The sequence below is a fragment of the Vulpes lagopus genome, chromosome 7, assembly GCF_018345385.1.
Source record: "Vulpes lagopus strain Blue_001 chromosome 7, ASM1834538v1, whole genome shotgun sequence".
Lineage (NCBI taxonomy): Eukaryota > Metazoa > Chordata > Mammalia > Carnivora > Canidae > Vulpes > Vulpes lagopus.
The window spans coordinates 87,348,667-87,376,135 of record NC_054830.1 but is presented as its reverse complement, the minus strand read 5'-3'; the positions used below and the strand labels follow the sequence as shown (position 1 = coordinate 87,376,135).

General features: G+C 41.2%; 2 protein-coding genes across 3 annotated transcripts in view; one reads left to right on the top strand and one right to left on the bottom strand.

Moving 5' to 3' along the window:
• TEK (TEK receptor tyrosine kinase) overlaps positions 1-18,458 on the top strand; it is a 106,111-nt gene extending 87,653 nt beyond the window's left edge. For both annotated transcript variants that reach the window (XM_041761572.1, XM_041761571.1), the window contains exons 18-23: positions 615-728; positions 5,466-5,536; positions 6,552-6,592; positions 7,510-7,606; positions 8,977-9,076; positions 9,906-18,458. In XM_041761572.1, the coding sequence (XP_041617506.1) occupies positions 615-728; positions 5,466-5,536; positions 6,552-6,592; positions 7,510-7,606; positions 8,977-9,076; positions 9,906-9,980 (498 nt within the window). In that variant the 3' untranslated portion in view covers positions 9,981-18,458. The remainder of the gene's footprint in view (positions 1-614; positions 729-5,465; positions 5,537-6,551; positions 6,593-7,509; positions 7,607-8,976; positions 9,077-9,905) is intronic.
• A 5,018-nt stretch (positions 18,459-23,476) lies between these two features.
• Positions 23,477-26,481, bottom strand: LOC121494329 (exonuclease GOR-like). The gene is made up of 3 exons (XM_041760615.1): positions 26,326-26,481; positions 24,989-25,138; positions 23,477-23,729 (listed from the first exon to the last, which is right to left on the bottom strand). The coding sequence occupies exons 1-3, from the start codon at positions 26,384-26,386 to the stop codon at positions 23,560-23,562; spliced, it is 381 nt and encodes a 126-aa protein (XP_041616549.1). The 5' UTR covers positions 26,387-26,481; the 3' UTR covers positions 23,477-23,559.
• Positions 26,482-27,469: the final 988 nt, after the last annotated feature.

The following is a 27,469-nucleotide window of genomic DNA, read 5'->3' as shown; positions in this document are numbered from 1 at the left end:
TATATATATATATATGTTATTTATTGCCAAAAACTGACAATACATGTATTTAGTGAACCTCAGCGTATGCATTTAGTGAGGTGCTTTAACCAATCTTAGCCTCATCTGGGTCCAAATGATGCACAGCAGCAGAGGACTTAACATGGCAACAGGAAGATTTAGTGACCTGGATTTCTTTTCTTTTCTTTTCTTTTCTTTTCTTTTCTTTTCTTTTCTTTTCTTTTCTTTTCTTTTCTTTTCTCTTTTCTTTTCTTTTCTTTTCTCTTTCTTTCTTTCTTTCTTTCTTTCTTTCTTTCTTTCTTTCTTTCTTTCTTTCTTTCTTTCTTTCTTTCTTTCTTTCTTTCTTTCTTTCTTTCTTTCTTTCTTTCTTTCTTTCTTTCTTTCTTTCTTTCTTTCTTTTCTTTCTTTCTTTCTTTTTCTTCCCAAAATGCTTCTCCTAAGACATGGTGGGTCATTTGGCAAAATCCAGTGAGGATTTTGGAGAGGGACTTTAAGGAATTGGATTCCTCTCTTCTCTGTTTCCCAAAGTTCTTGCCCTGGTGGCTTTGTGCCAGCAGAATGAAGTGAACAAGCAAAAATGCTGAAAATACATGATGTTTTTTTTAAAATTTCAGTTTATCCACAGGGATCTGGCTGCCAGGAATATTTTAGTTGGTGAAAACTATGTAGCCAAAATAGCAGATTTTGGATTATCCCGAGGTCAAGAAGTATATGTGAAAAAGACAATGGTAAGTACAGAGGGCGGACACTGAGAACATCCTCCCCAGGGCTCCTCCCTCACCTGATGGCCCTTCTCTTGGAATATGACTGTTCTTCGGTGACCCAGGCACCTGGCTGTGTACCCCAGGAGACAGTATCCTGGCCCAGCAAACATCCCTTCTGAGTTTTGATTCCTAAAATGACCGAGGGCTCTATGTTTCCCAGTGAAGGAGACATTGTCACGTGTGGCCCAGTGATGTAACATCCAAGCCTCATGGGGCATCTACACCCCGGCAGACTCCTAAGTGTCTTTTTTTTTTTTTAAGATTTTATTTATTTATTTATTTATTTATTTATTTGAGAGAGAGAGAGAGAGAGAGAGAGAGAGAATCAGTAGTGAGGAGCAGGTAGAGGGAGAAGGAGAAGTAGGCAAGGAGCCCAATATGGGGCTTGATCCCAGGACCCTGGGATCATGACCTGAGCCAAAGGCCGGTACTTAACCCACTGAGCTACCCAGGCACCCCAGACCCCTAAGTGTCTTGTTCAAAAACCTGAGGGGGCTCCGTCATCCTCTTTTATGCACAGCAAGCATAGGAGGGGCAAAAAATACCTTGAACATACTTTCCAAATATAAATGAAATAAATTACTGAGGTTCCTCAATCATAGGGAGGCCCTGGAGAAAAATTCTTAACTTCTAAAGCCCACGGAAGATTTCCCTCTTCACTAAAAGTTCTCCACTCCCTCTCCACACCCAAGTCAATCCACAGTCACTTGATGATACTTCCTCTCCCAAACAGTAATATTTAATCTTCAGGTACAAGATGCTAGGAGAACCTCACCACAGATGGAGAGAAGGTGGACTCATTCTGCTTTTGTTGCCCACCGTAAATCGTAAAGACCTGGAAATGCCCCTTCCAGGGATGTGCGAGCTGGGCCAACAACATGGTGCCGCCATCTACTTTCCCTGGGTGGGGGGGCAAGGGCAGAGCTGGGGGGCTGGCAGATCCTGTAGTTATCTCATGTGTTTGGTTGCTCTACCCCAGCTGCATGGCTCCCCCTTTCCTAGGTCTGACAGACATTGCTCTGGCTCAGCTTTCCTGGGACTACAGTAGTTTTCACACAGTCCCTTTATTTTATTTTTAAAGATTTTATTTATTTATTCCTGAGAGAACAGAGAGAGAGGCAGAGACACAGGCAGAGGGAGGAGCAGGCTCCCTGTGGGGAGCCTGACACAGCACTGGATCCCAGGACCCCAGGGTCACAACCTGAGCCAAGGGCAGATGCTCAACCACTGAGCCACCCCCGTGCCCCTCACACAGTCCCTTTAAGTTCGTTGGCAACAAAGTGACTGAGCCAGGCTCAGTCTTCAGATTTATCTTCATATTCAGAGTTTTGTTTTGTTTTGTTTTGTTTTGCAATATGCTTATTTTAGTTACTGACAAGATAACAGAAACAATACTCAAGAATGTTTCAAAAAGGAAATGACCCATAGTTCACCACCTCGACACATTTTTTTTTCCTTTTTTACTTATTGCCTTCAACAAACATACGTATTTTTATATAGTTACTATCCCAGTGACATAACCATTTTGGGTCTTTCCAGTCCTTTTTGGATAAGGGTTAGAAGTGGGGGCCCCTTTGGCTCTTAGACTCCATCACAGACATCCAGTGGGGTTCCAGATGCTTATCAGTGTGAAGGCTTTCAGAAGCCCTAGGTGCCTCCCTGAGGGCTGGCGTCCATGCAATACTTTCTTCCCTAAGCTTTTCTGAATTTTCCTGACCCAAAGCAGATGTTTCTTCACTGAGGGGCTGGGCTTGTCTTAAAGAAGCAGGACCCACCACTCATCCATTTATTTCCATTCTCTCTGCTCCTCCTGGGCCACCTGAAGCTTGCTATCTCATTCACAGAACCCCTTTCCTTGTTTCTCTCTGGCATTTGGGGGCTATGGTGCTCTGGGTGATGGGGTGGAGGCACTGACACAGGTTAACCCCACAACCTACACATTTTATTTGGATGCTGTCCTCAGATCCCCAAGAAGAATGCTGGTTTGCTTGGCATTTCATAAAGGGCAGGGATTTCTGCAGTCTTGAGGAGCTTACAAGACATGCTTAGAGGTGTAGAGCACTTAAATGGGTCAGAACTTAACTCTGGCTGCTAGCAGTCAGGTGAAGTGTTCTGTGGCAGCATGGGGTCTGGGAGGAAACACACAGGGCAAGCTGGCAAGCCCAGGAGGAGGAAAGGCAAGGGAATTGGAGAAAAGCAAGTTCCCTACAAAAGGGGTGCAGTGTGGCAAGGTACCACCAGAGGGCAGAGTGGCCACCTTATCTGGCTCACTGTTTAAATCCGAGATTTTCCATTCTCGTTGCACTTCAGAATCACCTGGGAAGTTTTCAAAAAGTACAGATGCTGAGTCCTACTGCTGAGATCCTGTGAGTCAGTTTTCTGGGGTGGGGATCCTACATCAGTTTGTGTGTGTGTGTTTTGAGTTCCCCGGCTGATGCTAATATTGGAAGTGTTGCAAACTAAAGTAGTAAGTGATTTGGGCCTTTATCGTCATTGCTAGATCCATCCCCTCATCATCAGTTTATGACTACAGTGTTTCAGCTTGTGCTAGGGTTTGTAACATTAACTCCCACAGTCTCCACTTTCAAAGAGCTTGGACACACGATGAACAATTTTAACAGTTGGTGAGTGCAGAGGACAGAGGAGGAACGCACATGGGGACACAGGAAACATACTGAACTGAGCCTGTGGGCAGTCATGAGGGCTCCCCGGAGGAGGCCAACTCTTGCGTTTTACAAATGTTAAAAAGATATTGGAGATATGGGAATGAATTGAATGACCTGCAAGGTAGAGTGTAGATAAAAGCCTAGAGGCAGACATTTGTGGGTCCAGTAATCCAATACGGCATCATGCAGAAAAGAGGGAGAGTTAAAATTCATGGTGGGAGGAGGAAGGGGTTATAAAGTTGTCTTGAAGATTCTTGAATTCCAGCTAAAAGTTTTTGGACTCAGTTAAGGATGGAGATCTTGGCACAATAAAAGGCATTAGAGAACTTTAAGGAAGCACGTGGCTGGCTTGCCATTTCAAGTAATTAGTGTGGCTGTGGTGAGGAGAACTGATCCTTAGGGGGTGAAACTCTGAAGCAGGAAGATCAGTTAAAAGGTTGTCCTCAGGAAAGGGCTGATGGTGGCCTGAACTTAGGTGAGAGAGCAAGAGGGACGGGGGAAATGGACAGATCCAAAAGAAGTCAAACTAGAAAAATAAAAAAGTAAACATGGAGATCAGTAATTGGGAGCCATGAGGTCAGAAGCTAGCAGATCCATAAAGGCAAAGGCAAGCAGAAAACTCTTTGCATGCTCTGGAGGGGAAGAAAAGGCTAGAATAATAGGTGGGCTGGGCATGGAGTGAAGGGAGGCATGATGTTGAGGATCACACTGGAGATGTAGGTTTGAGAAGAGAGAGTTCGGTAGCTGAACCTTCATGTACCAACCAGGACTTAGGATCAGGAGCTTCAGAATTTCACTGCTTCACAAAGACTTGGAGACAACGGCACGTTCAGGAGTAGTTCTGCGGTCCCAGGCAGGGCTAGTCTCAGGCTGGGCGGTCTGGGAGAAGCCTGCTCCTGTTTCAGGGGGGCTGAGAAGATGCCCCCAATTTCTCCTGATGCTGCCCCACCTCTTGGCTACTGTGGGTTGAAACACCACTGTTGGAGCTTGGACAAATCCCTGCGAGGGGGACATCCAGCTCTCAGTAGGGCCCATATGACTCCCGGGGTGGGTCACCAGGAAGGGAGCCCAAAGTCACAGTGACACTAGGACTAAGACATAGAAGGCAAACTTTCCAACTTTTCCAGTCCACATTCATTTTTCCCGGGGTGGACTTAAAGAAATGGGGACCACCTGGGTGAAGTCAGGGCCAGGCCCCCAAATGATGAGATAGCTCATCCCATCTCCAGACCCAGTGTAAACTGCACAGACGGGAAGGTCTTTCCTCCTCCACCGATGAGTATGCACCCCGTCCCCTTGGTCTGAAATGCTCTTCTCTCCCAGGCCGCCTGACGGCACCTACAGCTTACAGAACCGGGCTCCAGTGTCCCCCTTGTTGGAAAGTCTTCCCCATCTCTCCCAGGCACAGCTGGGCACCTCCCATCACCTGAGTCTTTCCCACATTACAGTTTAAAGATTTATTTATGAGAGAGAGAGAGAGAGAGAGAGAGAGAGAGAGAGAGGCAGAGACACAGGCAGAGGGAGAGGCAAGCTCCATGCAGGGAGCCCGATGTGGGACTCGATCCCGGGACTCCAGGATCAGGCCCTGGGCCAAAGGCAGGCGCCAAACCGCTGAGCCACCCAGGGATCCCCCCACATTATAGTTTAATTCTTGGTTTCTCTGCCTCCCTCCCCTTTCAAACTTCTGAGTGCCTCCAAGAGCCACAAAGTGAGTAAATGAAATGCCCACCAAAAAGGCACTTAGCCATCCACACGCACACAAACCCACACATTTAATTATTTTTCTTATGTAAAACTGTTGTAGGAACTGCTTGAGGTCAACAGGTCTGATAGTCTTCGCATGTCTTTGAATTCGAGAACACTCGTGTGTGTTGTGTACACAAACCAGCAATCCCTGATCCTACCATAACTTAAGTCTGGGGGATTCGAAGTAGAGTCCCTTGTGGGCTTGAGGGAGCCCCAGCTCCAGGCAAGCTGTGTGTCTTGGGAAGGGTCCCCATCTTGCCTAAGTGGCATCTCACTTTGTTCTCTCCAGGGAAGGCTCCCAGTGCGCTGGATGGCAATCGAGTCACTAAACTACAGTGTGTACACAACCAACAGTGATGTGTGAGTAAGCCTTTTATTTTTGATTTTTTTTTTTTCCCCAGAAGAATAAGCATTTGACAGAGGTCTTAAAGCGAAATAGGAATATCTTGTCCCTCTGTGGAAAAAAGCTAGTCAATAAGCCCAGGAAATACATTCCTAGTCTGCAAAAATGAACCCTCAGAGTAGACAGTTTTTACGGTGTAAGATCACTGGGGGCAGGCTGTGGGTTTCCTTCCGCCTGTCAAGGAGAAGTAGTGAATTCTCCATCTCCAGAGGGACAAGGGCCGTATGGGGCTTCCTGTGGCTTCACCTCCCAGACTGACCTCAGCATGCAGGACCCAGAGCATGGAGGCAGGCTGCTGGGGGTCAGAGGTGGCAGGGGCAGAAGGCGGGCCAGATCAAGGGACCATCCTCCCTTGCAGCCTGCAGGGACAAGTCTCAGGAGGCTGGAAGGGAGGTTTGGAAGTGAGACGTACACCATCTTGCCTACACCTTTATTGACGGGAGGAAAAACTGAGGCCCCAAGGGTTCAGGTGACTTGTCCAGGGAGTTCAGCTTCTGCCCAGGGAAGGGCGGGGGGCCGGCAAGTACTTGTGTCCTCACTGCATGCAAGGTACATTTTATATGTTCTCTCACATCCTGTCTGCATAACTTCGAGGCAGCAACTGGTGTCCCCACTTTCAGAATAACCAAAAGGCCTCAAGAGGTTCAGTAACTTGTCCCAGGTGACACGAGGATCAGGTGGCAGAGCTGGGATTTAACTCCAGTCTGTCAGCTTAGAAATGCACCTGCTGTCCCCAGTACCACTTTGTGTTCTCCGCCTAAAGTCAGTGGGGGCTCTAACACTGTTTCCCTGTTAGAATCCTTCCACTGGCCTAAGAGGAGATGACACATATGCCACATACAGGGCCCTGTCCTAGGGAGGACACGTTTAACATTTCCTTTTCTGGCAAAGCGTCAGTCATCCAGACTTTTGAGGCAGAAAACTGGTCACCTTGTTTGCTGATTATTGGTTTCTCCATCATCTCCCCTGCAGATGGTCCTATGGAGTGTTACTGTGGGAGATTGTTAGCTTAGGTGAGTATCCGAGTTTATCCGCCAGGTGAGACTTCAGGCAATGGGGGTGGGCCCCTCCTATGCTTCCTCACTGTGGAATTCCACAGGTGCCATTTTTAGGTCTTTATGTGGCACCACCAGAAGGGACTGGGAATAGAACTTTATAGGTTTCTCTGTAGGTTTATTCCCAGGTTTCCTTTTTGAGAGCCCTGTAGCTAATGTCATATTTAATACTAACAGCCTGGTGGCTGTGAGCTTCATTATAGGTTGTCTCTGAGCAGAGATGTCACAGAACTATCACAAGTTTGCTTCTACAACTTGAAGATGGTACATCACACAGCCATGAAGAGTCATCTCTGATGGCCATTTAGCAGCATGTGAAAACGTGCAGGCCAAAACCCAGAAAGTTCCTTATGCTATGATTGCAGTTTTATAATTACTACACATGAAAAACCTGAGAGAACTACAAAGAAGAGTAATACAAACTATTGCTTGCTTCCTTCATACTTTTTTGGTATTTTCCAAGTTTTCTATAATAAACCTGTATGATTTAGAATTAAAATTGGTCAGTCACTATTATAGAACAAATAGGAACTGGATAACCTAACTGCAGGCTCCCAAGTAGGGGAAAGTGACATCTTATCGGTGTAATAGCTGGGTTGTGCAGGCTGACTTAGGGAAGGGAAACAGCACAATAAGTCAGGTTCCTCATGCTGGATCTTTCCACTGAGGGAACGGCTGCACTGTGGCGCGGTTTGTGGCACATGTGCCGCTGTGATGTGGAGTGGGTTTGCTCAGAGGGAGACCATGCTGCCTGGGCACCCTCCCTGGGCACACCCTGCCGTTCTCCCAGTCTCTTGGCTTGAGAGGCATGGGGCAGGAAACACTGCATTCCACACTAGAGGGGGCTTAGGGCAACATGGTTTTCTGTCTTCCAGGTGGCACCCCCTACTGCGGGATGACATGCGCAGAACTGTACGAGAAACTGCCCCAGGGCTACAGACTGGAGAAGCCCCTAAACTGTGATGACGAGGTGTAAGTCAGGCTGCACCCTAAGGCAATTTTATCTTAACCTCCCCTGCATGTTTCTTGGGCAGAGTATAATGAAGGGGTTACCTGATTCATACACACATACATATGTGTATATCTATGCATACACACACATTGAGATCCCAAAGAGCCAAAAAAAAGCGGGGGTGGTTCCTTAAACTAAGACCATTGTGCAGTGGGCAGGGAGCTAAGAGCTTTATATGCATAGGCATCTGGGAGGAACTTAAGGTGATGGTATCAAGAAGGTGAAAATGAAGAAAGGCAACAAATGCAGAGGAGGTCTGAAAGAAATTCATGAATAAATGTTTGAAGCCTTGAGGCTAACTTTGGGGATAGAGATTTCAGAGCTGTGACATTAGGAAGATGGATTTTTTGGTCACAGAATCTTGATTCTGCAAGGATTATTTTCCAGGAGTAAGAATTATTCCCTGGGGAAGAATGATTAGCTTTCACCACCATTCCCAGAGCTACCTGAAGTAGCTGCTGCCTGACTGGCATGATGTGAAAGTGCAAGGCTCTAGGTTCAGCAAAGAATTTATTGTCCAAGCTGAGCCAATTCTAAGAAAGAGTGGTATTAATTATGTCCCTGGTACCAGAGACATAAACCTAGACCATGCTAGGTTCCTAGCCTTTTGTGCACATCAGGTTCCCGTGAGGCATTTGGTCCCAATGTGAAATTTTGAGCCCTACTCTGACATCACTTCTGTAGGTCTAAGGTGAGTCGCAGGAAACAGCATTTTGGCAATGTAAGTGGTTCTGACCCCATTTGAGAGAGTACGGCCTTAGACCAGGGCTTCCCAGACTATGTTCATGAGACATACAAGATACAAATAGATGACACAAGGGGGAAGAAGTGCTGTGGCCACTTATGGTTGGCAAATTCCATGTTAGGTCAGGTTAAATAGGTTTTTTGTTTGTAATGGCAAGACTTCTCAAGATTTTACTCTGCTGATCCCTGAGAGATGCAATAGATGGCACCTGGCAAATTTATTAGAACATGGGAGTCTTTTTTTCAATGAATCACTAACCTTTGAGAGATGTGGTATTCCAAGGGAAGTGTTGCTCTAGACTCTGTTCTTTCCAGATAATCAGAAGAGCTGAGACCAAGATCCCATAGGAATGGTACTCAGGATAGGCACTAGTTTTGCTGGAAGAAGAAAAGAGGACTTGTGGAGGGAGGTGGGAGGCCAGATAGAAACTTGGGGCTGTAGTTTTGTGCTATTGATTAAATATAGACAGATGACCAAGTGTGGAATGCCTACATTATCTTCTCTTGTTTCCATACCCCACACTGGGCCATGCCAAGGACTGAAGCTGAGTCACAGAGTTCAATGCTTAACTCTTTCTTTTCCAAGATATGACCTCATGAGACAATGCTGGCGGGAGAAGCCTTACGAGAGGCCCTCATTTGCCCAGATCCTGGTGTCCTTAAACAGGATGTTAGAGGAACGCAAGGTAAGCATGGAGTTCTGGGCAGGCTCTTGAAACACAATGCCTCATGCACCCTATATGGCTTAAAAAACAACAAAACAACAACAACAACAAAAACAGTCGATACAACTCAACAAGTTGTTCTGGGCATAGCCTGAGATATTAGAGGGACATAAAAGATGTACCCCCTGCCCCCAACTTTGAGGATGTTACCATTTCAGAGGTAATAAGATTTCTATGAAAGATAGTCACACGTGGTAGAAATTAGCCTCTGAGCTAGAAGGAACCTCATCAGGAATCTAGCCTGACTCTTGAATTTTGCAGAAGAAATATATACAAAGAGGTGAAAGTGATGTGTCTAAGGACACACAGCCGGTAGACAGTCTAGCCTGGTCTGCAGGTTCCTAGGGGGAGGGCCAGGAATTCCATAAACATGTCTAGCAGGTAGTTGGTGACACAGATCTGGGGTTGAAAGGCAAATCCAGGATAGGGAAATAGACTGAAAGTCACCACAAGCCAATCAGTAATTAAACTGGAGACATGAGTGATATCACACAGTGGGGGGTTGGGGGGTGAAGAAAGGATCCGAGAGACTGGGGCAGCTCCAGAGGGACCTCAGAAAGGCCACAGAGAGTGGCCTAGAAACTGTGGAGTGTTACATTCAGAAGTCGAGGGATGAACTTCAGGAGGAAAGATGTCAAATACAACATGGGGCCTGAGGACAGAAGAATGTCCTCCAGGTACCTAGTGTTTGAACTGAAATGAGTTAAGGAAACCGGGGTGTGACTGTACCTGCCCATGGCAGAGGCAGTATTGAGGGACCCTTATGTCTGAACCACTCTTGCTATCCTAGACCTATGTGAATACCACGCTCTATGAGAAGTTTGCCTACGCTGGGATCGACTGCTCTGCCGAAGAAGCAGCCTAGAACAAACCACATCCATTTGTATGTAATGTTGCCCCTTCCCTGGCATGTCAGACCCCTGATGCCAAGCAAGCAAGACTCTGCCAACAGAGGTGACGTGGAATATAAAAATGTGTATATATATATTGCTATGTCTGGGACATGACCACAAAAACTCCTGTGTGTGAATCTATAGTACACTTTGACTCCAGTAGGACTGTATATACTGTTTTGAGTAAGAATGTGCTGAAATCAGAATGCCTGTTTGTGGTTTCATATGCAATAATATATTTTTCTAAAAATATGGACTTTACAGGAAGGTGTGCGAGTACAATTACTATGATGCATGACTCATTATCATCTTAGATATTTCTGATATTTACCTTCATCGTGAATGCTATAAAATGTTTCACTGTATAGAAGAAATTTGTTAATAAACCTCACACCAACCCTTGACAGCACCGGTGAGAAAAGTGGGGGGAAATACGTTAGTTCTATCAGGCCATAGATGAAAATTTAAAACAGATTCTTCTATCCATCTCTAAACTTTCTCCCTCACCTGTAGCAGTCATTTCAATTTCATCTGGTCTTTTGATACCCCTGTCATATGTTTTCAGAGCCCATGAGTCAATTCAGAGCACTAACATCACAAAGTAGACTTAAATCTCATTCCGTAGAAGTCTAAGAATCACTAGAGAAGAAGCTGGCTAAAATAATGGGATTTAGTTTCAGTTTCTCTGGTGACATTGTTAAGAAATTAAGTAGGAAGCCTGGGTTCTATCAACAGAACATCCCTACTGCACACTGCCAAGTTTCAGTGTTGATCCGTTGTGAGTTTACAGTTTATACCATAGGCAAACGTTGCACTGAGATCATACAGAAAGTGAATAAATGTCTTGCCGACCTATATTTCGTCTGGGAATGTTTCTCATAGGTATTGCCAGATGTCTTTATTACAATTTCAAGTTACCATTCCCTAACTTCTCAGGAAGTTGCCCGTAGAGCAGTGGGTGGGGACACCACCAGACATGGTCTCTCCAGCCTGAGATTGGAAACATCGAGTCCACTTTTCTCTCATAGTTCTCCAATATGACGTGAGGGCTTAGAATTGGAATCTCTTTTAATAGTTCAACATACCACATAAAGTTCCCATTCCTGCCACTAACTCCACCTTATGCGTTCAGAAACAATAGCCAGGATGCTTTATTCACAATAGCATATTCAAGTGGAGACAGCATAAGCAAGGCTGAATCAACTGAGTGGAAACTCAATGAGGAGCCCTTAAAAATAGGTTCAAATAGCTACAATAGTTCCTTTTGCTTTTTATCCAAATGCTGTAGAGATACTGCTAATAGCTCTTAGTTTGAAAGTACGTGAAACTGAACAAGAACAAAGATAATCTGAAAACGCAGAAAATCTTTTTAAATTTTACATATGGTTTTGGAACAAACATTAAGGTTTTTCCCCCCATAACAGTTGGACCTTAATTATATACTAGATTCATAATTATCTAAATTTAAATTATTTTATTTCACATCAAGTACACGACGCTAAGACAAACGTGGGACAGCAAGAAAAAGATGATTACGATTTACTTGTAACACCCAATACCAAGGCAGCAAAACTGATGTTTGAGCGCATATCCTCACAAGCAACAGTCAGAGGGTAACTGATGTCCTTCTGGCACAGAGGCCTTCCTAGTGATTTCTGACTCACCTGTACTATTGGCAATGAAACCTTTGTAATTTTGTAGCATGTTAGCAACATTAATATTGAAGATTCATATTAAGGGGAATCAAACTGAATAAAGTCATGTCATTTCCACATTATGAGAAAGCAATTTAGAAAGATGGAGCCAACTCCTCAAAGGAATTAGACAATTCAGGTGTTGCGAATACAGGTTAGTGTGTTTAGGAGATCCACAGGATACCGCCTTAAAAAAAAATTCAGTAACAATACACCGGTTAGAATAAAAACACATTACATAATAGCCATATGACCAAATTCTTTATGTTAACAGAGTACACCAAAAAGTTTACATTTGCTTTGTGAGGAACATCTCTTCTATTTATATATGAAATCTAAAAAAAATTGTTAAAGATGGATTCAGATATTTAGAGAGAAAAAGAAATGTACATGACGTGACCCTTTATGGGAGTCACAGACCCACTAATTCCACTTTAAACCACGTTCCATTGGAACATGCTATCTATGAAGAGGAGTCAAAAATTCAAACCAAACCAACTTAATTCCTCCCCACTAACTGCTCCCTCCCCCATTCTTCAATCACAACTTTTGAAATAAACTGGAAATTTAACCTTGAAAATATAATAAACCTCAATAGCACTTTTATTTCTCCTCCTTGAAGAAAAGGTCAGGAAACCTCATCCTAGACCAAACTCTACTGCCAGCAGCAGAGGTATCACTGAAACAACAATGCAGGGATTTAAGAAATTTCTCAGGCAAAGTGATTACTTCTTTCCTTTCAGGTCTTCTTTTACCTTCCAGAGAACCAGTTCCATGCAGGCTGTCGCATTTTCACTTGAATTGTTGTGATCTCCAAATAACACAGAATATAAAACAATGTGTTAGACATACAATGACTGTATCCATGATACTACCCACAGCTGTTCTCAAAACGAAGCTTTGAGTTCATGTTTATAAAAAATTAACACTGCTCACTTAGTAAAACATGATTTTGATTGCTTTATAAATATTATACATAAATCTAGATTAGCAAACATCTCTTTTCTTATGTAGCCTCTCCTCACATTGTCACTACTTTGCTGTGACAAGATAGTACATTGTTACCTTCTCCATGTACCTCTTTTCCAGAGAGAACAAAGTGGCAGGTATTAGTAAATGAGATCTGGCAAGAAGCCAAAAATAGAGAGTGCTAGAAAAAGTACAACTCTCTACACAAAGAATGATGACCTTAGATACAAAATGATGTGATTTTTTAAAGTGGATGAAATTTACCCAAAATATAAAGCCTATGGTTCTGATGAGAATAATATATACGAGATTAGATAAGAAAAATCAATGATCAGCACATCTAAAATGGTATGGCATTTTTCCTTTCTTGTATTATTCTAAAAAAATGGGGTATTCTATGTTTATATAAGCTGTTTTTTATTAAGTGAAATATTTTCATGTCTAAGGTTCAAGATGGTCTTCAATAGAACACATTACATTTTATAATAGAATTCTGTAGGAATTTTTTGAGATGTGAAAATTTTTAGCAAAGCAGATAAAGACCCACTGTGAGACAGCATTAGCGTCTAACAGACAAAGAATGAATTTTGCACAATTAATGACAGGATCAGACGGCCTTCCCATATCTTAGGTAATCTTTAGAAACATAGTATTATAACATAAATTTTAACATACTCAATACTCAGAATTTTCTTAGAATTCTGTATTGTGCAAACGAGGAACCTATATGGATAGGCACAAATGTATAGAGTAACTGGCCTCCATTCCAAGGCAGACACTGCTCACTGTGCATATGGCAATGCCACTGACAGGGTAGTTGGTAATTCTACTTGTACTTGATTCACTTGTTTAATGTTGGGTGTATTTCATCAGGAAAAAAACAAAAACAAAAACAAAAAATGTTCTGAGAGCAAGATACACAAACCAGTCAGTATACATCAAGTCCACATATGATGAATCCATTGAATTTGAACTATACTGCTTCTAACATACACACACAATTTACTGTGAGTGAGATAACCTGAACCCAGTGAATTTTAGAATCTCATTTAATGAAAAGCACATATGAAAGAGGTACCCAAGAAAATTTAGACTGGAATTAGATCTCCACACCAACTGAAGTTTTATACATGGGCTCAAAGGCCAGGCAACTTGCCGAACAATGATCTGGCCATCATTCTCCATGTAATTGCTAGTCTGATGCCTGTGGAAGATCCAGGACTACACCAGGCAGTGGACATTGGCACATAGTGCTTTTAACATAAGCAGGGGTTTTAGGGTTCTCCACGCTAGGGAAGAATCCATAAAGAAAAACCTGAAGTATTTCAGAAAGCAGACCTTTTACCATGAATTACATGGTTTGTTTACTCAAGTCAGATTTAGGATTAATCATGAGCAAACAGGCTCTTACCATCATCCTGAATGATTCTCTGCAGGTAGTCAGCTACTAGACTCTTGAGGGATCTTTTGTGAGGCAAGCCTAGCCGATGAGGAAACAGAATTGTCGTGTCCACAACTGAAGAATGAATTAACTGTCCAATGAAAGAGAAATCCTATCAAATTCTCCTCAAAGAATAACAACACTGATAGTAGCAACAATCACTGTAGGAGCAGAACCGTGCTCCACAGGCAAGGAATGGAAGGCAGTTAAGATATATTTGTCACTAAGCACTCCACATGGATTATCCATTACAACTTGCAGAGTAACCTAATAAGATAGCTATTTTATTGTTCCTTTTATTATATTCTTTTTTGTTTTTTTACAGCCAAGGGAACTGCAGCTCTGAGAGATTAAGAACAGAGTTAGTAGAGTCTCTGGAAATCAAATCTAAGCAGTCTGACTTGTGGATCCACTTTCTTCCTGTGAGCACCACAGGGGGCAGTATGTGCAAAGAGGTTCCAACAAAGACTTGGGGTAAATGCAGAGCCACGCTCCTCCCACCTTGGGACTCAGCTGAGGGTGTCACACCTCAACTTAGCACATGTCCTATCGTGTATTAGTGGCTTACTTGTCTGTGTCTGGGAAGGGGACATGGACAAGGACTCCATCCCATCTACATCCAAATTTCCTGTGCTTATAAATGAAAGATGATGAATAAATTCTTACTGAAGTTCCATAAAGCAGAAAATAAGATAAAAAGAAAAGCAGTCAGATAACTGAAAGCACTGAAACTTAGGTACCAGTTAGGATTCTTGAGGACGGGCGCTGTATTTTGAAAGGAGCATGGAAGAAGATTAGCTTCAAGAGTTATTTAAAGACTCCTTGAAAAATGAGGAGTTGGAAATTTAACATTTAGCACCTAGTACCATGTTTAGAAGCACTTTAAATTCTCCTTTAATTTGTCAACTACCAAACAGACACCAGTTCCTAGCTGCGGGGTACTGAGTAAATAAAAGAAGGTGGTGGTGGAAAGAGAAAAATAGGAAAATCCATGGGTTATTTGGACAGAAAAAAATAAACTGATTACAATGAAGAATTGTGATGGTTTGAAATTTTCTGGTCTGGGAGACAAGTGGAATAGAATGGTTCATAAAAAAGGAAACACAAAGTCATGGTGAGAAGTTCAGTTTGAGACGTGAGATCTCTGAGGTGACAGAGGGATACCCTGAAAGAGTTTTCTCAAAACTTAGGTTCCCCACCTCTTTTTTCCCCATCCTGTGGTAGGTCTGGGTGGAAGCACATCCCAGTCTTATCTGTCACATGCAAAGACAACACTGCTATTTGAAACAAATCTATACTTTGAATACCAGCTTTACAGAGAACAAGGCTGACATTTACCTATGAAATTTAAATGGCTTTATTTGTATTCTTGCACTAAAGAAGAACTAGCCTATCTCCGCATGAAGGTAAGTCCTAGGGGTAGCCAAACAAATAATCAGCAAAGGTCTCCAAAGTTTAAAAGCTGTACAAGTAGTAAGCCATAGCCACCACATGTGGCTATTAAATTTAACATAAAAAATGAAATCATTTTCTCAGTCACATTAGACATATTATAAATGTTCAGTAACCAATATGGCTAGCGTTACCACAGTAGATAGTGAAAATGTAGAAAGTTCCATTGGATACTAGTGTTCTAGAACAGAGGTAGCCACCAAACTCTCAACAGTACCAAGTTGTAAATATTTTGGGCTTGCAGACCACATGGTCTCTGTTGTAACTATTTAACAATGCTGTTATAGCATGAAAGCAGCCACAGAAAATACAGCAGTGAATGAGAGCAGTGGTTCTAACAAAAAATATCTGCAAAAATAGGTGGCCGTCATGGGCCACAGTGTTCTGACTCCTATTCTAGAACACAGAGCAAAGAACAGATAATTTTAACCTGAAGTGTATTAAAGAGTAGATTTTCAAGTCTATCATGCCAAGAAAAATGAACATGACATTTGATTTTGAGCCTACCTATAAGATCTGACTTAATATGAAAAAGCATCTCCAAGTAGGTGAATAAAATAACTTGTCAGATAAACTAGTCTTAACCATATGAATATTAAACATAAGGATTAAAGACAATGTCAAACAATGACTTTGGTTTTATCATAACCAATGGATTTTCTTTTTGATCTGGATGAGCCAAATGACTTTAGCTGTCTTACACTGCTTCTGGTTTATGATGGCTGGGCTATATTATCAACGTGGACAGCAAAATTCTTTTTTTTCTTGGTTAACAGGACAAATCAACAAATAATGATAACACAATGGTAAGGACTACCGTCTTAACACATGCTGTTTTGAAAAATTACAAGCCTGTTTACCTTAAGAGCATACAGACTATGTTCAAAGCTATGTCCAATTAGTACAGTGTCAGCACTGAACAGGTTCAACAGGATGGCTTGGACATCACGGATTGATGTTTTAGTGTTCTTCAAGTCATCTTCCACCACACCAGACAACCTGCCCCAGTAAGACACATAATGCATGCAAGAAGGTAACTCGCTGAATTTCTTGTTAGAGTTGGAACACATCACTGACCCAATGTGACTAACATTCACTGAACAAAAAAACAAAGATCTTACTTATTATGACCATCAGTTACCCCTCTATACTAGCTTATATTTACAAATCATTTATCTGATAAGAGGTTAACATCCAAAATATATATAGAACTCTCATGACTCAACAAAAAAAATTCCAAACAAGCCAGTTAAAAAACAGGCAGAGGATCTGAGTAGATATTCTTGTAAACATATACAGATGGCCATGAGACCATCATGAGAAGATGCTCAATATCACTCATCATCAGGGAAATGCAAATCGAAACCACAAGGTATCACCTCATGACTGTCAAAATGGCTATGTCAAAAAGATAAGAAATAACAAATGTTAGCCAGGATGTGGAGCAAAGGGAACCTTCGTGCACTGTTGGGAATATAAATTGGTGCAGCCAATGTACAATATGTATGGTACACAGTCACATATGCTATGAAAAACATGGAGCTTCCCCAAAAAATTAAAAACAGAACTACCATTTGATCCACTAATTACCCTTCTGGGTATTATCTGAAGAATATGAAAGCACTAATTTGAAAAGACATATGAACTCCAGTGTTTATTGCAGCATTGTTTTCAATAGTCAAGACATGGAAACAACCTAAATATTCTTTGATGGATGAATGGATAAGAAGATGTGGTATAATATCTACAAAGAAATGCCACTTAGCTCTAAAAATGAATGAAATCTTGCCATTTGTGACAACATGGATGAACCTTGAGGGTATTAGGCTAACTGGAAAAAATCAGAGAAAGACAAAAGCCACAGGATTTCACTATTACATGGGATCTAAAAAACAAAATAAATGAACAAACAAAACCCATAGATATGGAGATCAGAATGGTGGGTTTCCAGAGGGGAAGGCGGTTGGGGGTAGAAAAACTGGCTTAAAGAGACCAAGAGGAATACATTTGCACTTGTAAGTCAAGGGGATGTAATGTACAGCATGGGAACTATCATCTTTAATACTGTACTATAAATTTGAAAGTTGTTAAAAAAGTAAATCTTCAAAGTCCTTATAAGAAAAACAATTTTAAACTTTGGTGACAAATGGTAACTAGGTCTTATTGTGATCATTTCACATGTAGACAAATGACAAATCATTATATTGTGCACCTGAAACTGATAATGTATTCCAATTACACTTGAACAGTTAAAAAAGATACCTGGCTCCATCATCAAGCTTAGGGAATGTGATACATGATTCATCAAATATTTGTATTAAGAGGAAATTATTGTGGAGTACTTGGTCTTATCTTAAAACATTGAAAAAATACAATGCATTGAATGCATTTGAAGTTTTTTTTTTTTTGAGACTCAAAAATTATTTATAATGCAAGCCCCACAGTTATCATTTTGTCACTATGAATATCAATAATTACCAAGTACTTCCTGACTTGTTCCAAAAAAAGCAGTTAGGGAAGAGTGCATTAAAACCATGGAAGAACAGGGGTGGCCTGGGTGGCTCAGTGGTTGAGTGTCTGCCTTTGGCTCAGGGCAGGAGTCCCGGGATCGAGTCCTGCATCGGGCTCCCTAATTCTCTTCCTGTGCCTCTGCCTCTCTCTTTCTGTGTGTCTCTTGTGAATAAATAAATAAAATCTTAAAAAAAACATGGAAGAATAAGTACCAATAGAAGTACAGCAACTGTAACTCTACTTACAGTTTTGTTTATCAATATACTCCAATAAAGCTGGAAAAAACCCCAGGAAAATAGATAGGGCTATTCACATGTGGCCAAAATAAATAGGAAAAAATCCAAAGCGGTCAGGAGAAAGATTAGTATACAAAATGTATTTTTGGATAATAGCAACCTTTATGGAGTTTTTTATACATATAACCATTTTTATGAACTGTGAGGCAATTCGGGTTAAAAAATGCTGTAACATTGACTCAATAAAGGTACTAAGCTAAAACTCTCCTAAACAACATGTTGAATATTCTACATTCTCAAAAGCTAACTCTTATATAATACATACCTGGTGTTATAGTCAATGACTTCATCATCTGGTTTCACAAATGTATCGTAAACCACCTGGAGGCTGGGATCAACTACTGTCACTTGAGTAAGTTCCAAACCTTTGGCTGTATAGCACTGGAAAAGGGGAAATACTAAACTTACATATCATATTCAGTAAACATTTTAACATCTGAAATATCTTAAAGGGGTATTTCTAACTAGAATATTCAATTTAAGTATATTATTTGGATTTGCTAACAAAAGCCAGTCAGTGGATCTGACGGTCTTATAAAAGATGTTACAAGCTTTAATTTTTTTTCTTTAATGTTAGTAATATTTCTGCTAATAAAATAATTCCATTTTCTTGGCTTAGTCTTTACAATTATTTTCATTAAAGATCAGTGCTATCCAGTAGATCATTCCATGATGATAAAACGTTCTATTTCTATACTAATACAGCAGCCACGAGCCACAGGTATGAGGGGTGCCTGTGTGGCTCATCAGTTAAGCTCATGGCTCTTGATTTCAGCTCACATCATGATCTCAGGGTTGTGATGTGGAGCCCCGTATTGGGCTCTGCACTGAGCGTGGGGCCTGCTTAAGCTTCTCCCTCTCCCTCTTTGTCTGCCCCTTCCCTACTCACACGTGTACATGCTCGCTCTCAAAAAATAAAATATGGCTAGTGTGACGTAGGGATTGAGTGTTACCACAGTGGAAAACTGCAGTTATAGGTCTTGTTGAACGAAAAAAAGAAAATCTTTACCATAAACATATAAACATGGCATTGCAGAGGACGACATGATAATGACAGTGGATTTCAAAGCCTGAAACAGCCTTAATTGTTTCCAGTTACAGACCTCAGCTTCAAACTGAACAAGGCCCTTCTGTATTTATTATAATTAAACTCTACAAATCTGTTCTCCAAATACACTATAGGGAATTAAAATTTTATGTTTCTGTAGAGAAGTTGTTCACATGATGTTTGACACATCCAATGTACGTGGGAATATAATCCCATATTATAGTATATCTGATTTTCACAGTAACCATGGAGTAATTATTAACCCCATACTTTACAGATGAGAGCATCCAGGAGCCTTGCTCTGGGGTGCCTGTGGGTAAGTGGTGGAGCTTCCCAGGTCATAGGATTCCAAGTTCTATTTGTTCCCTACTTTTTTCCTTTTGATTCTCATATAAAGAAAAATCCCTCTAAGTATTTTATTGTCTCTATAAACAATAGTTTTCAAAAATTTATTCTAGCTTTTATGTTTATTCTGGGGATAATGGGTACTACTTAAAACATTTTCTACCCATAGAGTTTCACCATTTTGAGGAGTAGGATCACCATCGGTGATATAAAAGGAAAAATTAATAAATAAAAAGATGACCAGGGAGCAATTCCTGGCTCTATCCCTTACAAAATATAGGAGTTCCTTTAAGTCACCTAACTCTATTCAACTTTAGTTGCTTCTGAAAATATGTGAACTACACTGCAGAGCTATGTGGGATGAAGATAAAGCCCAGCGAAGTGCTGTTATGCAATGCAGAATGCTCCAGAATTATTCACTTGCAATTACTGCAATAAGGTAAAGAGAAAACATTGACATACCACCTCACAATTCACAGCAAATACGCCAGGATTGCCATCAGGAGGAGGGGACTTGACAAAAGTCTTCACAAATCCCTTGATGTTTTCTTTTTGGTCATGAACATGAAGCTGAAATAAACATTGCAAAATAAATTACTATATATTTCTGAAGGAGCAATTAAGCTCATAATAATTTTATTAAAAATTAGCTAATTAATTCTTTCAAAGGCTTATTGATCGTTGGAAGCAACACCTCTGGTCTTAAAATGAGAGGACTCTGGATGACAAGCCCTACCTTGGCGACCTGACACCCAGCAGATCCAAGGACACCTCCACAACAGCTGTACCGTGTTTCTAAGCCACTGAGGACTGCAACCAACAAAAAATAAATATCAAAACAGGCAAGCTTTATAAAGCAGAAGTGGCTCACTTCCAGAGCATGTGTCTTACCTTACCCTCAAAGATCTTTAAGGACATTGCTGTGCAATGTGCACTCCACATAGTCCTATTTTTATTTTTTCACTTTTTATAAGATTTTATTTTTTTGAGAGAAAGAGAGAGCACACATGCATGAGCGGGGTGTTGGGGGAGGGGGCAAAGGGAGAGGAAGAAGCAGGCTCTAAGGAGCTCGATGTGGGGCTCAATCTCAGGACTCTGGGATCATGACCTGAGCCAAAGGCAGATGCCACTCAGGTGCCCCGACAAAGTCCTATTTTTAGATATTACATAATGAACAGAAAAAATCAACTCCTGGAAACAGAGTTCTTGGGTTGCACTTAGAAGATGAATTACAATTACCAATGTCCTGAACATCTTCCATCCCCTCTCTTCCTCTTTCCCTCATTTTGCCCTGGTCCCTCAGCCATTCTCTGGTATCACTTTTTTTTTTTTTAAGATTTTATTTATTTAATGAGAGAGAGAGAGAGAGAGAGAGAGAGAGCGAGCAAGCACAGGTACATGAGTGGGGGGGGGGAAGAGGGAGAAAGAATCTCAAGCAAACTCCGCTGCTGAGTAGGGAGGCCCATGCAGGGCTTGATGCCAGGACCCTGTGATCATGACCTGAGCCAAAATCAATAGTCAGTTACTTAACTGACTGAGCCACCCAGGCATCCAGGTGTCACTTTTTTATTGTGCTTTGACTTTACCTCAACTATCTTTTCAAACTTCCCTACTCCTTGACCTTTTCTCTCTACTAGAGCCCTCTGGTTGAGGGGCTCCAACAACCACCTTCTCCCTTCTTGTGTCTGAGTTGTTGATCTGACCCAAGAGACATCACCCAGTTATGTAGACTGAGACCACAACAAGATGGCGCCTCCAGCCTTGGCTGGACCTACCAAAGCCTGATGCCCTCTCCTTCTGCATCTCTGACTGGCACTTTGCACATTTTCACAGCCATAATCCCAAGCCTTTGTATCTCTTTTCTTACTCCACTCCCATATTCCATCTCATCTGCTCCCTATTCACCTCAGCCCTTCTTTCCTCGGCCGAGGTGACATTCTCCCAACTGTTCCATCAAGTCCTTCTGTCTCCAGTGGTTTCTGCACCTGTTTTCCTATAAAATGTGGTTAAGATTGATTTTCCTGAAGCACATATACATTATATCATTTTCCTCAAGTCTTCCCCTGGTGCATTACTGATTAAATGCAAACTTCTCAGGCTGGCACTGAAGGCTCTTGCTTAACCAGCCGTACATTACTCCCCCAATTTTGAAACCCCACAGCTTTATGATGAGAAGGGGAGACAGAGAACCAGAGACAGAGAACACAGCATCTATTAATAAGCCAGGACTTTGACATGTATCAGCTCACTGAACTGCCACATAAAGCTCATTCTATGAAGGTGGAAACGAGAGCTCAAGGGAGCTTTAATAATTTGCCCAAGGTCTCAGAGAAAATAGGTGGCAAAAAAAAAAAAAAAAAAAAAAAGCCCTAAATTTCAGGTCTGCTGGCTCCAGAGTCCTTGTTCTCTTCATTACGCTGTGTTGTCTGGTTAGCCCAACTGGTCTGTCTGCTACACTTACTCTTCCCTCTTTGTTCTTCTTTTGGAATTCACAGTCCCTCCCCCATCTGAAACTAAGCCTTCTGTGCTCTCAGCATTTAGGCCAAACCTGCCTGATTTACTTGACGATTTATCCATGTTTATCTATTGTCATTCAATCATTCAATTCAATGCCCACTGTTCTGTTCTATTTCCTTCTCCCTGCTTTATCTCCTTCATACTATTCATTACAGTCCCATTCATATTCATGCCCATCTGTACATCAATAATTTATCTGTCCACCCATTTACCCAAATATTTATTGACAGCCTATATGTGTCAGGTACTATGCTAGGTGCTGAGGGAACAACAGAGAGAAAAAACAAGAATGGGTGGTGGTCCCTCCCAAAGCTTTCAGTCTTTTGGAGATGGCAGATGAATGACTAGATCATTCCAGAATGTAGTTAAGTGCAATGAAAGGAAGAGGCAGATGTTGGGACAGAAGAGGGTTAGACCTCTTTCAGATGGTGGGGCTGGGAAAGGACCTTGTGGAAGGACCCGGCCATGACAAAAGCAGAGACAACAGACAACGAAGCTCTGGATAGAGGGCCAGGGTGCTGTGAAGGGGACAACGGACAGCATGGACGATGGGGGGTGGAGGCCACATCCCCCAAGGTCAGCAAAGTAACTGAAGGCTTTTAATCAAAGCTGGGCAGAGACAGGACTGGAAATGTGATATAAAAAGTTATCCTAAAAAAAAAAAAGTTATCCTAGGGGCTTGGGGTGAAAAATAGATTTGCGGGGATTAAGGGGTGATAGAAGCAGTGAGACTGAGCAAGAGGGCAGTGTTGCAACTGAGGACAGCAGTGGGGGTGGCTTGGACCCAGGCAGGGGCACCTGAGGAAGGTGGAGAAGGAGCAGGTTCAGGCCATATCTCGGAGCAGGAACAAAGGAGACATATGCACGGCTAAGATACAAAGGTGCCCAATGGAGAGACAGGATGGCACCCGGGTTTCTGGCTTGTGGAGGAAAAACATCCAGTTGACTGGACTGTAGCCAATTTACTGTGTTGCAGGGAAGATTGAGGCCGACAGGGGAAGGAATCAAGAGTTCATCACTCACTGCCGGGTGGGGTGGCAAAGAAATTATTCTAATCCTGGCAGGTGCAAAGCAGGTGAAGACTGGAGGCAGCTGACTGCCTGGAGGTCCCCCGCACAACTGTCCCAGCCTGGGAGCTTCCTGGGCCCACAGGCCGCAGGGTAGGAGGCAGTGCTCAGAGCTAGGTGTTCGGGATTCAAGCTTCACTAGGTACTGTCTCTCTTTGCAGGACTGCATTTAACACATACAGTGAAGGGAATACTTCATTCCACTTTTCCTTCAACAGCTCGGGCACTGTCCGGTCACCCAATGAAACACAACTACCCAGCACTTGCCTTTATGACTCAGCACAGGGCCGAAGTGGTAGTTACATTCTTCTACCCTGCTGTGTTTGCCCGTGGATGTCACACCATATATTTTCCCACAACGACAGCATATCTTCCTTGAAGCTAAAACAAAGTAGGAAGTAAAATTATTCATGAATATATGGAAAGAAAAATGGATGGAAGTACAGGGAATTACTGCCTGTGCATTCTTGATCATGCACGGATTATACACCCAGTGCTGACCACGAAGTCACAGGAAAGGAACAGAGCTACTCAAAGGAATATTTGCGGGTGACCTGCTCATGGTACCAGGGCTGCCCTTCCCCAAGGAGGCATCCCCTGCTTGCCTCCAGACTCAGCCTAGTGCCAGATAATTGTGCACCACAGTGTGGCTGGAGCCAACTTAATGAGCTATCCATGTTACTACACAGGAGCTCCTGAAATAGGATGCCTGTCTTGTTATTTTATCCCTTTTACACATATAGTGACCTGCAGGTATATTAAGGATATCTGAGCTTTTCATTAGATCCAGTTATGAATATTTTTTATTAATGATCCTTAAACTGGTTCTGATGACAGTAGCAACTTTTATCTGAATGTCTATTATGAGCTTCTGAGGCAGGCACTGTGCCAAGCGCTTCACATGCATTCCTGGAACTGATTCTCACAACAGCCTGATGGAGTAGCTACTACAATCCAGAACTGGGTAAACCAAGGCTTGGGAGAGGTTAAAGGACTTATCCAGCATCCAAACCCAGATTTGCCTTCCCCCTTCAGAGCTCACATTCTTAACTGGGTGAAGGATTTAGAAAAAAAATAGCACAAATGACAAAGATAATCCTGAGAAAAGTTGTTAACCATACAAAAGATAAATATTTTCTAGTCACTGAAAAATATTTCTGTAACTGCATTTCAAACTCTAATGGACCTAAGACTTGACAGTTGTGGTGTTAAGTATACTATATTTTCTCCTTTTTGTGAGGGAGGAATGAATTTTAACTAACGATGCTTAGTTTTTAGAGAAAATGTAGAATAACAATACTAATTGTAAATCTTTTGATAAGAATTCCTAATGAAAGGATACAAAGTATTCAAAACAAGACACTGCATATGTATATAAAAAGTAGGAGTAAAGACTCCAGACTCAGACTCCTCTGGTTTAAATCCTGGCTCTACTACTTATTTTCAGAGGGACTCCTGAGAAGTCATTTGACCTGTGAATGGAGGTAATGCTAGTACTTATCTGAAATGATTAAGATTTAATAAATAAATTATGTAAATAAACTACTTAGATACTAGAAATGAATTGGAAAGGGAAATAATCCTTTTACTGTTCCAACTCTGGTAAGGAGTGAGGATCATTTTCAGTTCCACATACTTACTGTCATTTACAAGAGCTTTCGTCATGCCTGTGGTTAAAAGAATACTTCCCGGTTTCTCAGGGTTGGGTTGGGGATAGTTATTTTCATGTAACTGTTCTTTGCTTAGAAGATAGTCTTTCAGATGTCTGTAGAGAGTAATTCCTGTGAGGGCTAAGGAAAAAGAAAGGGCAATTTGATAAAATTTAAATACTATGTTTTAAAGGAGTGGTAAGATTAGAGTCTACTAGCCCTTCCAGACATGAAAAGCTAGGATGCTGATTAACATTAAGTAAGGGAGTAACCTAAAAGAATTCAAGTCTCCATATCTTCTGACAGAAAGGAAAAAAAAAAAAATATATATATATATATACACACACACACATTGCTCCCGCATCATGTAATGTCCTATACTTTGGATCAGAGAAGGGAAAGAATCAGATCAGCAATAGCTAGAGCATATTAAGTGTGCCAAAAACTATCCTAAAGACTTTGTTTTAAACTTTACATGAACCCAGAAGGGCAAACATATTGACCTTGTTTTTACAGAAGAAGAAAATGAGGCTCAGAGCAATGAGGACACATGCCCAAGGTTACACAGCACGGCTAATACATAACTCAGGTCCTCTGGTTCCAAATCACACTTATTGATTCTTAATAGTCACTGAGATAAGAAGGGTACAAAAGCTTACAAGCAGAAAACATGGTGACTTTCACATGGGCAAAATTCTCAAGTTAAAAGATCTTTTTCTAACATCACTAACTCTAATCCCCTAGCACTAGTGGATTCTTAAAAATTCTCCTAATATATTATTTAGAACTCTGGCAGAATTTGCTAGACTATCTTTGGCAAACCCTTTTGTAAAAGGAAGAATTCTTCTGTGTGAGAAGTATTAGGAGATTCTAGAAGCACCTACTTTGTTTCAGACAAGTACTTGCAGGACAAGTACTACCATCTGGTTTTATTCAAAATACAACCAAATTCAAGGAACACCTTTTCTCTAGCTTCTTGCTCCTGGGAGTTTGTTATAAATTCAGACTTTGAGCCTGTTCCCAGACCCACTGCAGCAGAATCTTCATTTTAACAAGATTCCCAGGCAATTACATGCATGTTAAGTTTGAGAAGCACTACTCTTACTATGTTAACTATCCCCACTCTCAAAAAAAGACACTGAGAATTCAAACACTACCTGAGTAGAGCCCATTTTTTCACCTATTTATACTAATTTTGAGAAAGGATATCAAATATGTCTGGCCTGCAGATGACCCCTCATAAGCACAACAGTTACAACTGCATTATACCATATTTACTTCTTTAAAGTGACATGGACAAGGGTCTGTCATCATTACACCAAACTTACCACTATTCTTTTCATTCTTTTTGAATCCAGTTGTTTTGCTGTTGTTCCTGCTTCCAGACATATCTAAAACATACAAGAACTTTTCTCCTGAGACAATGAGTTATTTTTGTCTGCTTCATAAAAAAAATACAGAACACAAGAAAGGTGTACAGCATAATAAAATCTTTATTTTTACCTTATAACAAGCACCTAACAAGTGAGACCAAACATCTTCCTAACCAATTCTGAGTTGGGAAAAAAGTTAAATTTACTGAACTACTAAATAGGTCAGGACTTCATATTTTCCAAAGCTAATATATTTTGTATATTAGCTAGAGTATGTCTAAATGTGAGTCAATGAGTTTTCATCATCATTGACTGCAACTCTAACAGCTTGCTAATCATTTATTTTTCTATTTCCATTGCAAATATCCAAAATATGTACTTAGACCTCTATGTTCAATTTCTGTATGCTATATTTAATATGAAAAGGGGGAAGTTAGAATACCATAAAAATACTAATCTAAGAGATCTTGTATATTTGTTATTTAAAAATTTTTTATTACATTTAAAATTTTTTAACCCATTAAAGCTAGCATACAGTGTTATAACAGTTTCAGGTGTACAATATAGTGATGCAACACTTCCATACATCACCTGGTGCTCATCACAAGTGCCCTCCTGTAATAATCCCTATCATTTTTTTCACCTAGCTCCTCCCCCAGCTCCCCTCTGATAACCAACAGTTTGCTCTCTGTAGTTAAGAGTCTGTTCTTTGGTTTGTCTCTTTTTTCCCCTCTGTTCATTTGTTTTGTTTTTTAAATTCTACATACTAGTGAAATCAGACAGTATGTCTTTTTCTTACTTTGCATAATATACTCTAGATCCATTCTCATTGTTGCTAACAGCAAGATTTCATGCTATTATATGGCTGAGTAATATTACATTGTGTATGTATACAATGTACACACACATATGTATATAAATATATATATAAATAATTTCTTTATCCTTTCATCTATCATTTGGGGCTTCCATAACTTGGCTATTGTAAATAATGCTGCAATAAACATAGGTGTGCATATGTTCTTTTGAATTAGCATTTTCTTTTTCTTTGGGTAAATACCCAGTAGTGCAATAACTGGGTCATAGGGTAGTTTTATTT

Bases quoted from the DNA above. Each gene is read 5' to 3' on its own strand.
- LOC121494329 (XM_041760615.1), bottom strand. From the start codon at position 26,386: ATGTCTGGAAGCAGGAACAACAGCAAAACAACTGGATTCAAAAAGAAT. The intron at 25,139-26,325 runs GTAAGTTTGGTG...CTTTTTCCTTAG, and splicing joins AAAGAATGAAAAGAATAGTG to CCCTCACAGGAATTACTCTC. The intron at 23,730-24,988 runs GTAAGTATGTGG...ACTTTGTTTTAG, and splicing joins GAAAGCTCTTGTAAATGACA to CTTCAAGGAAGATATGCTGT.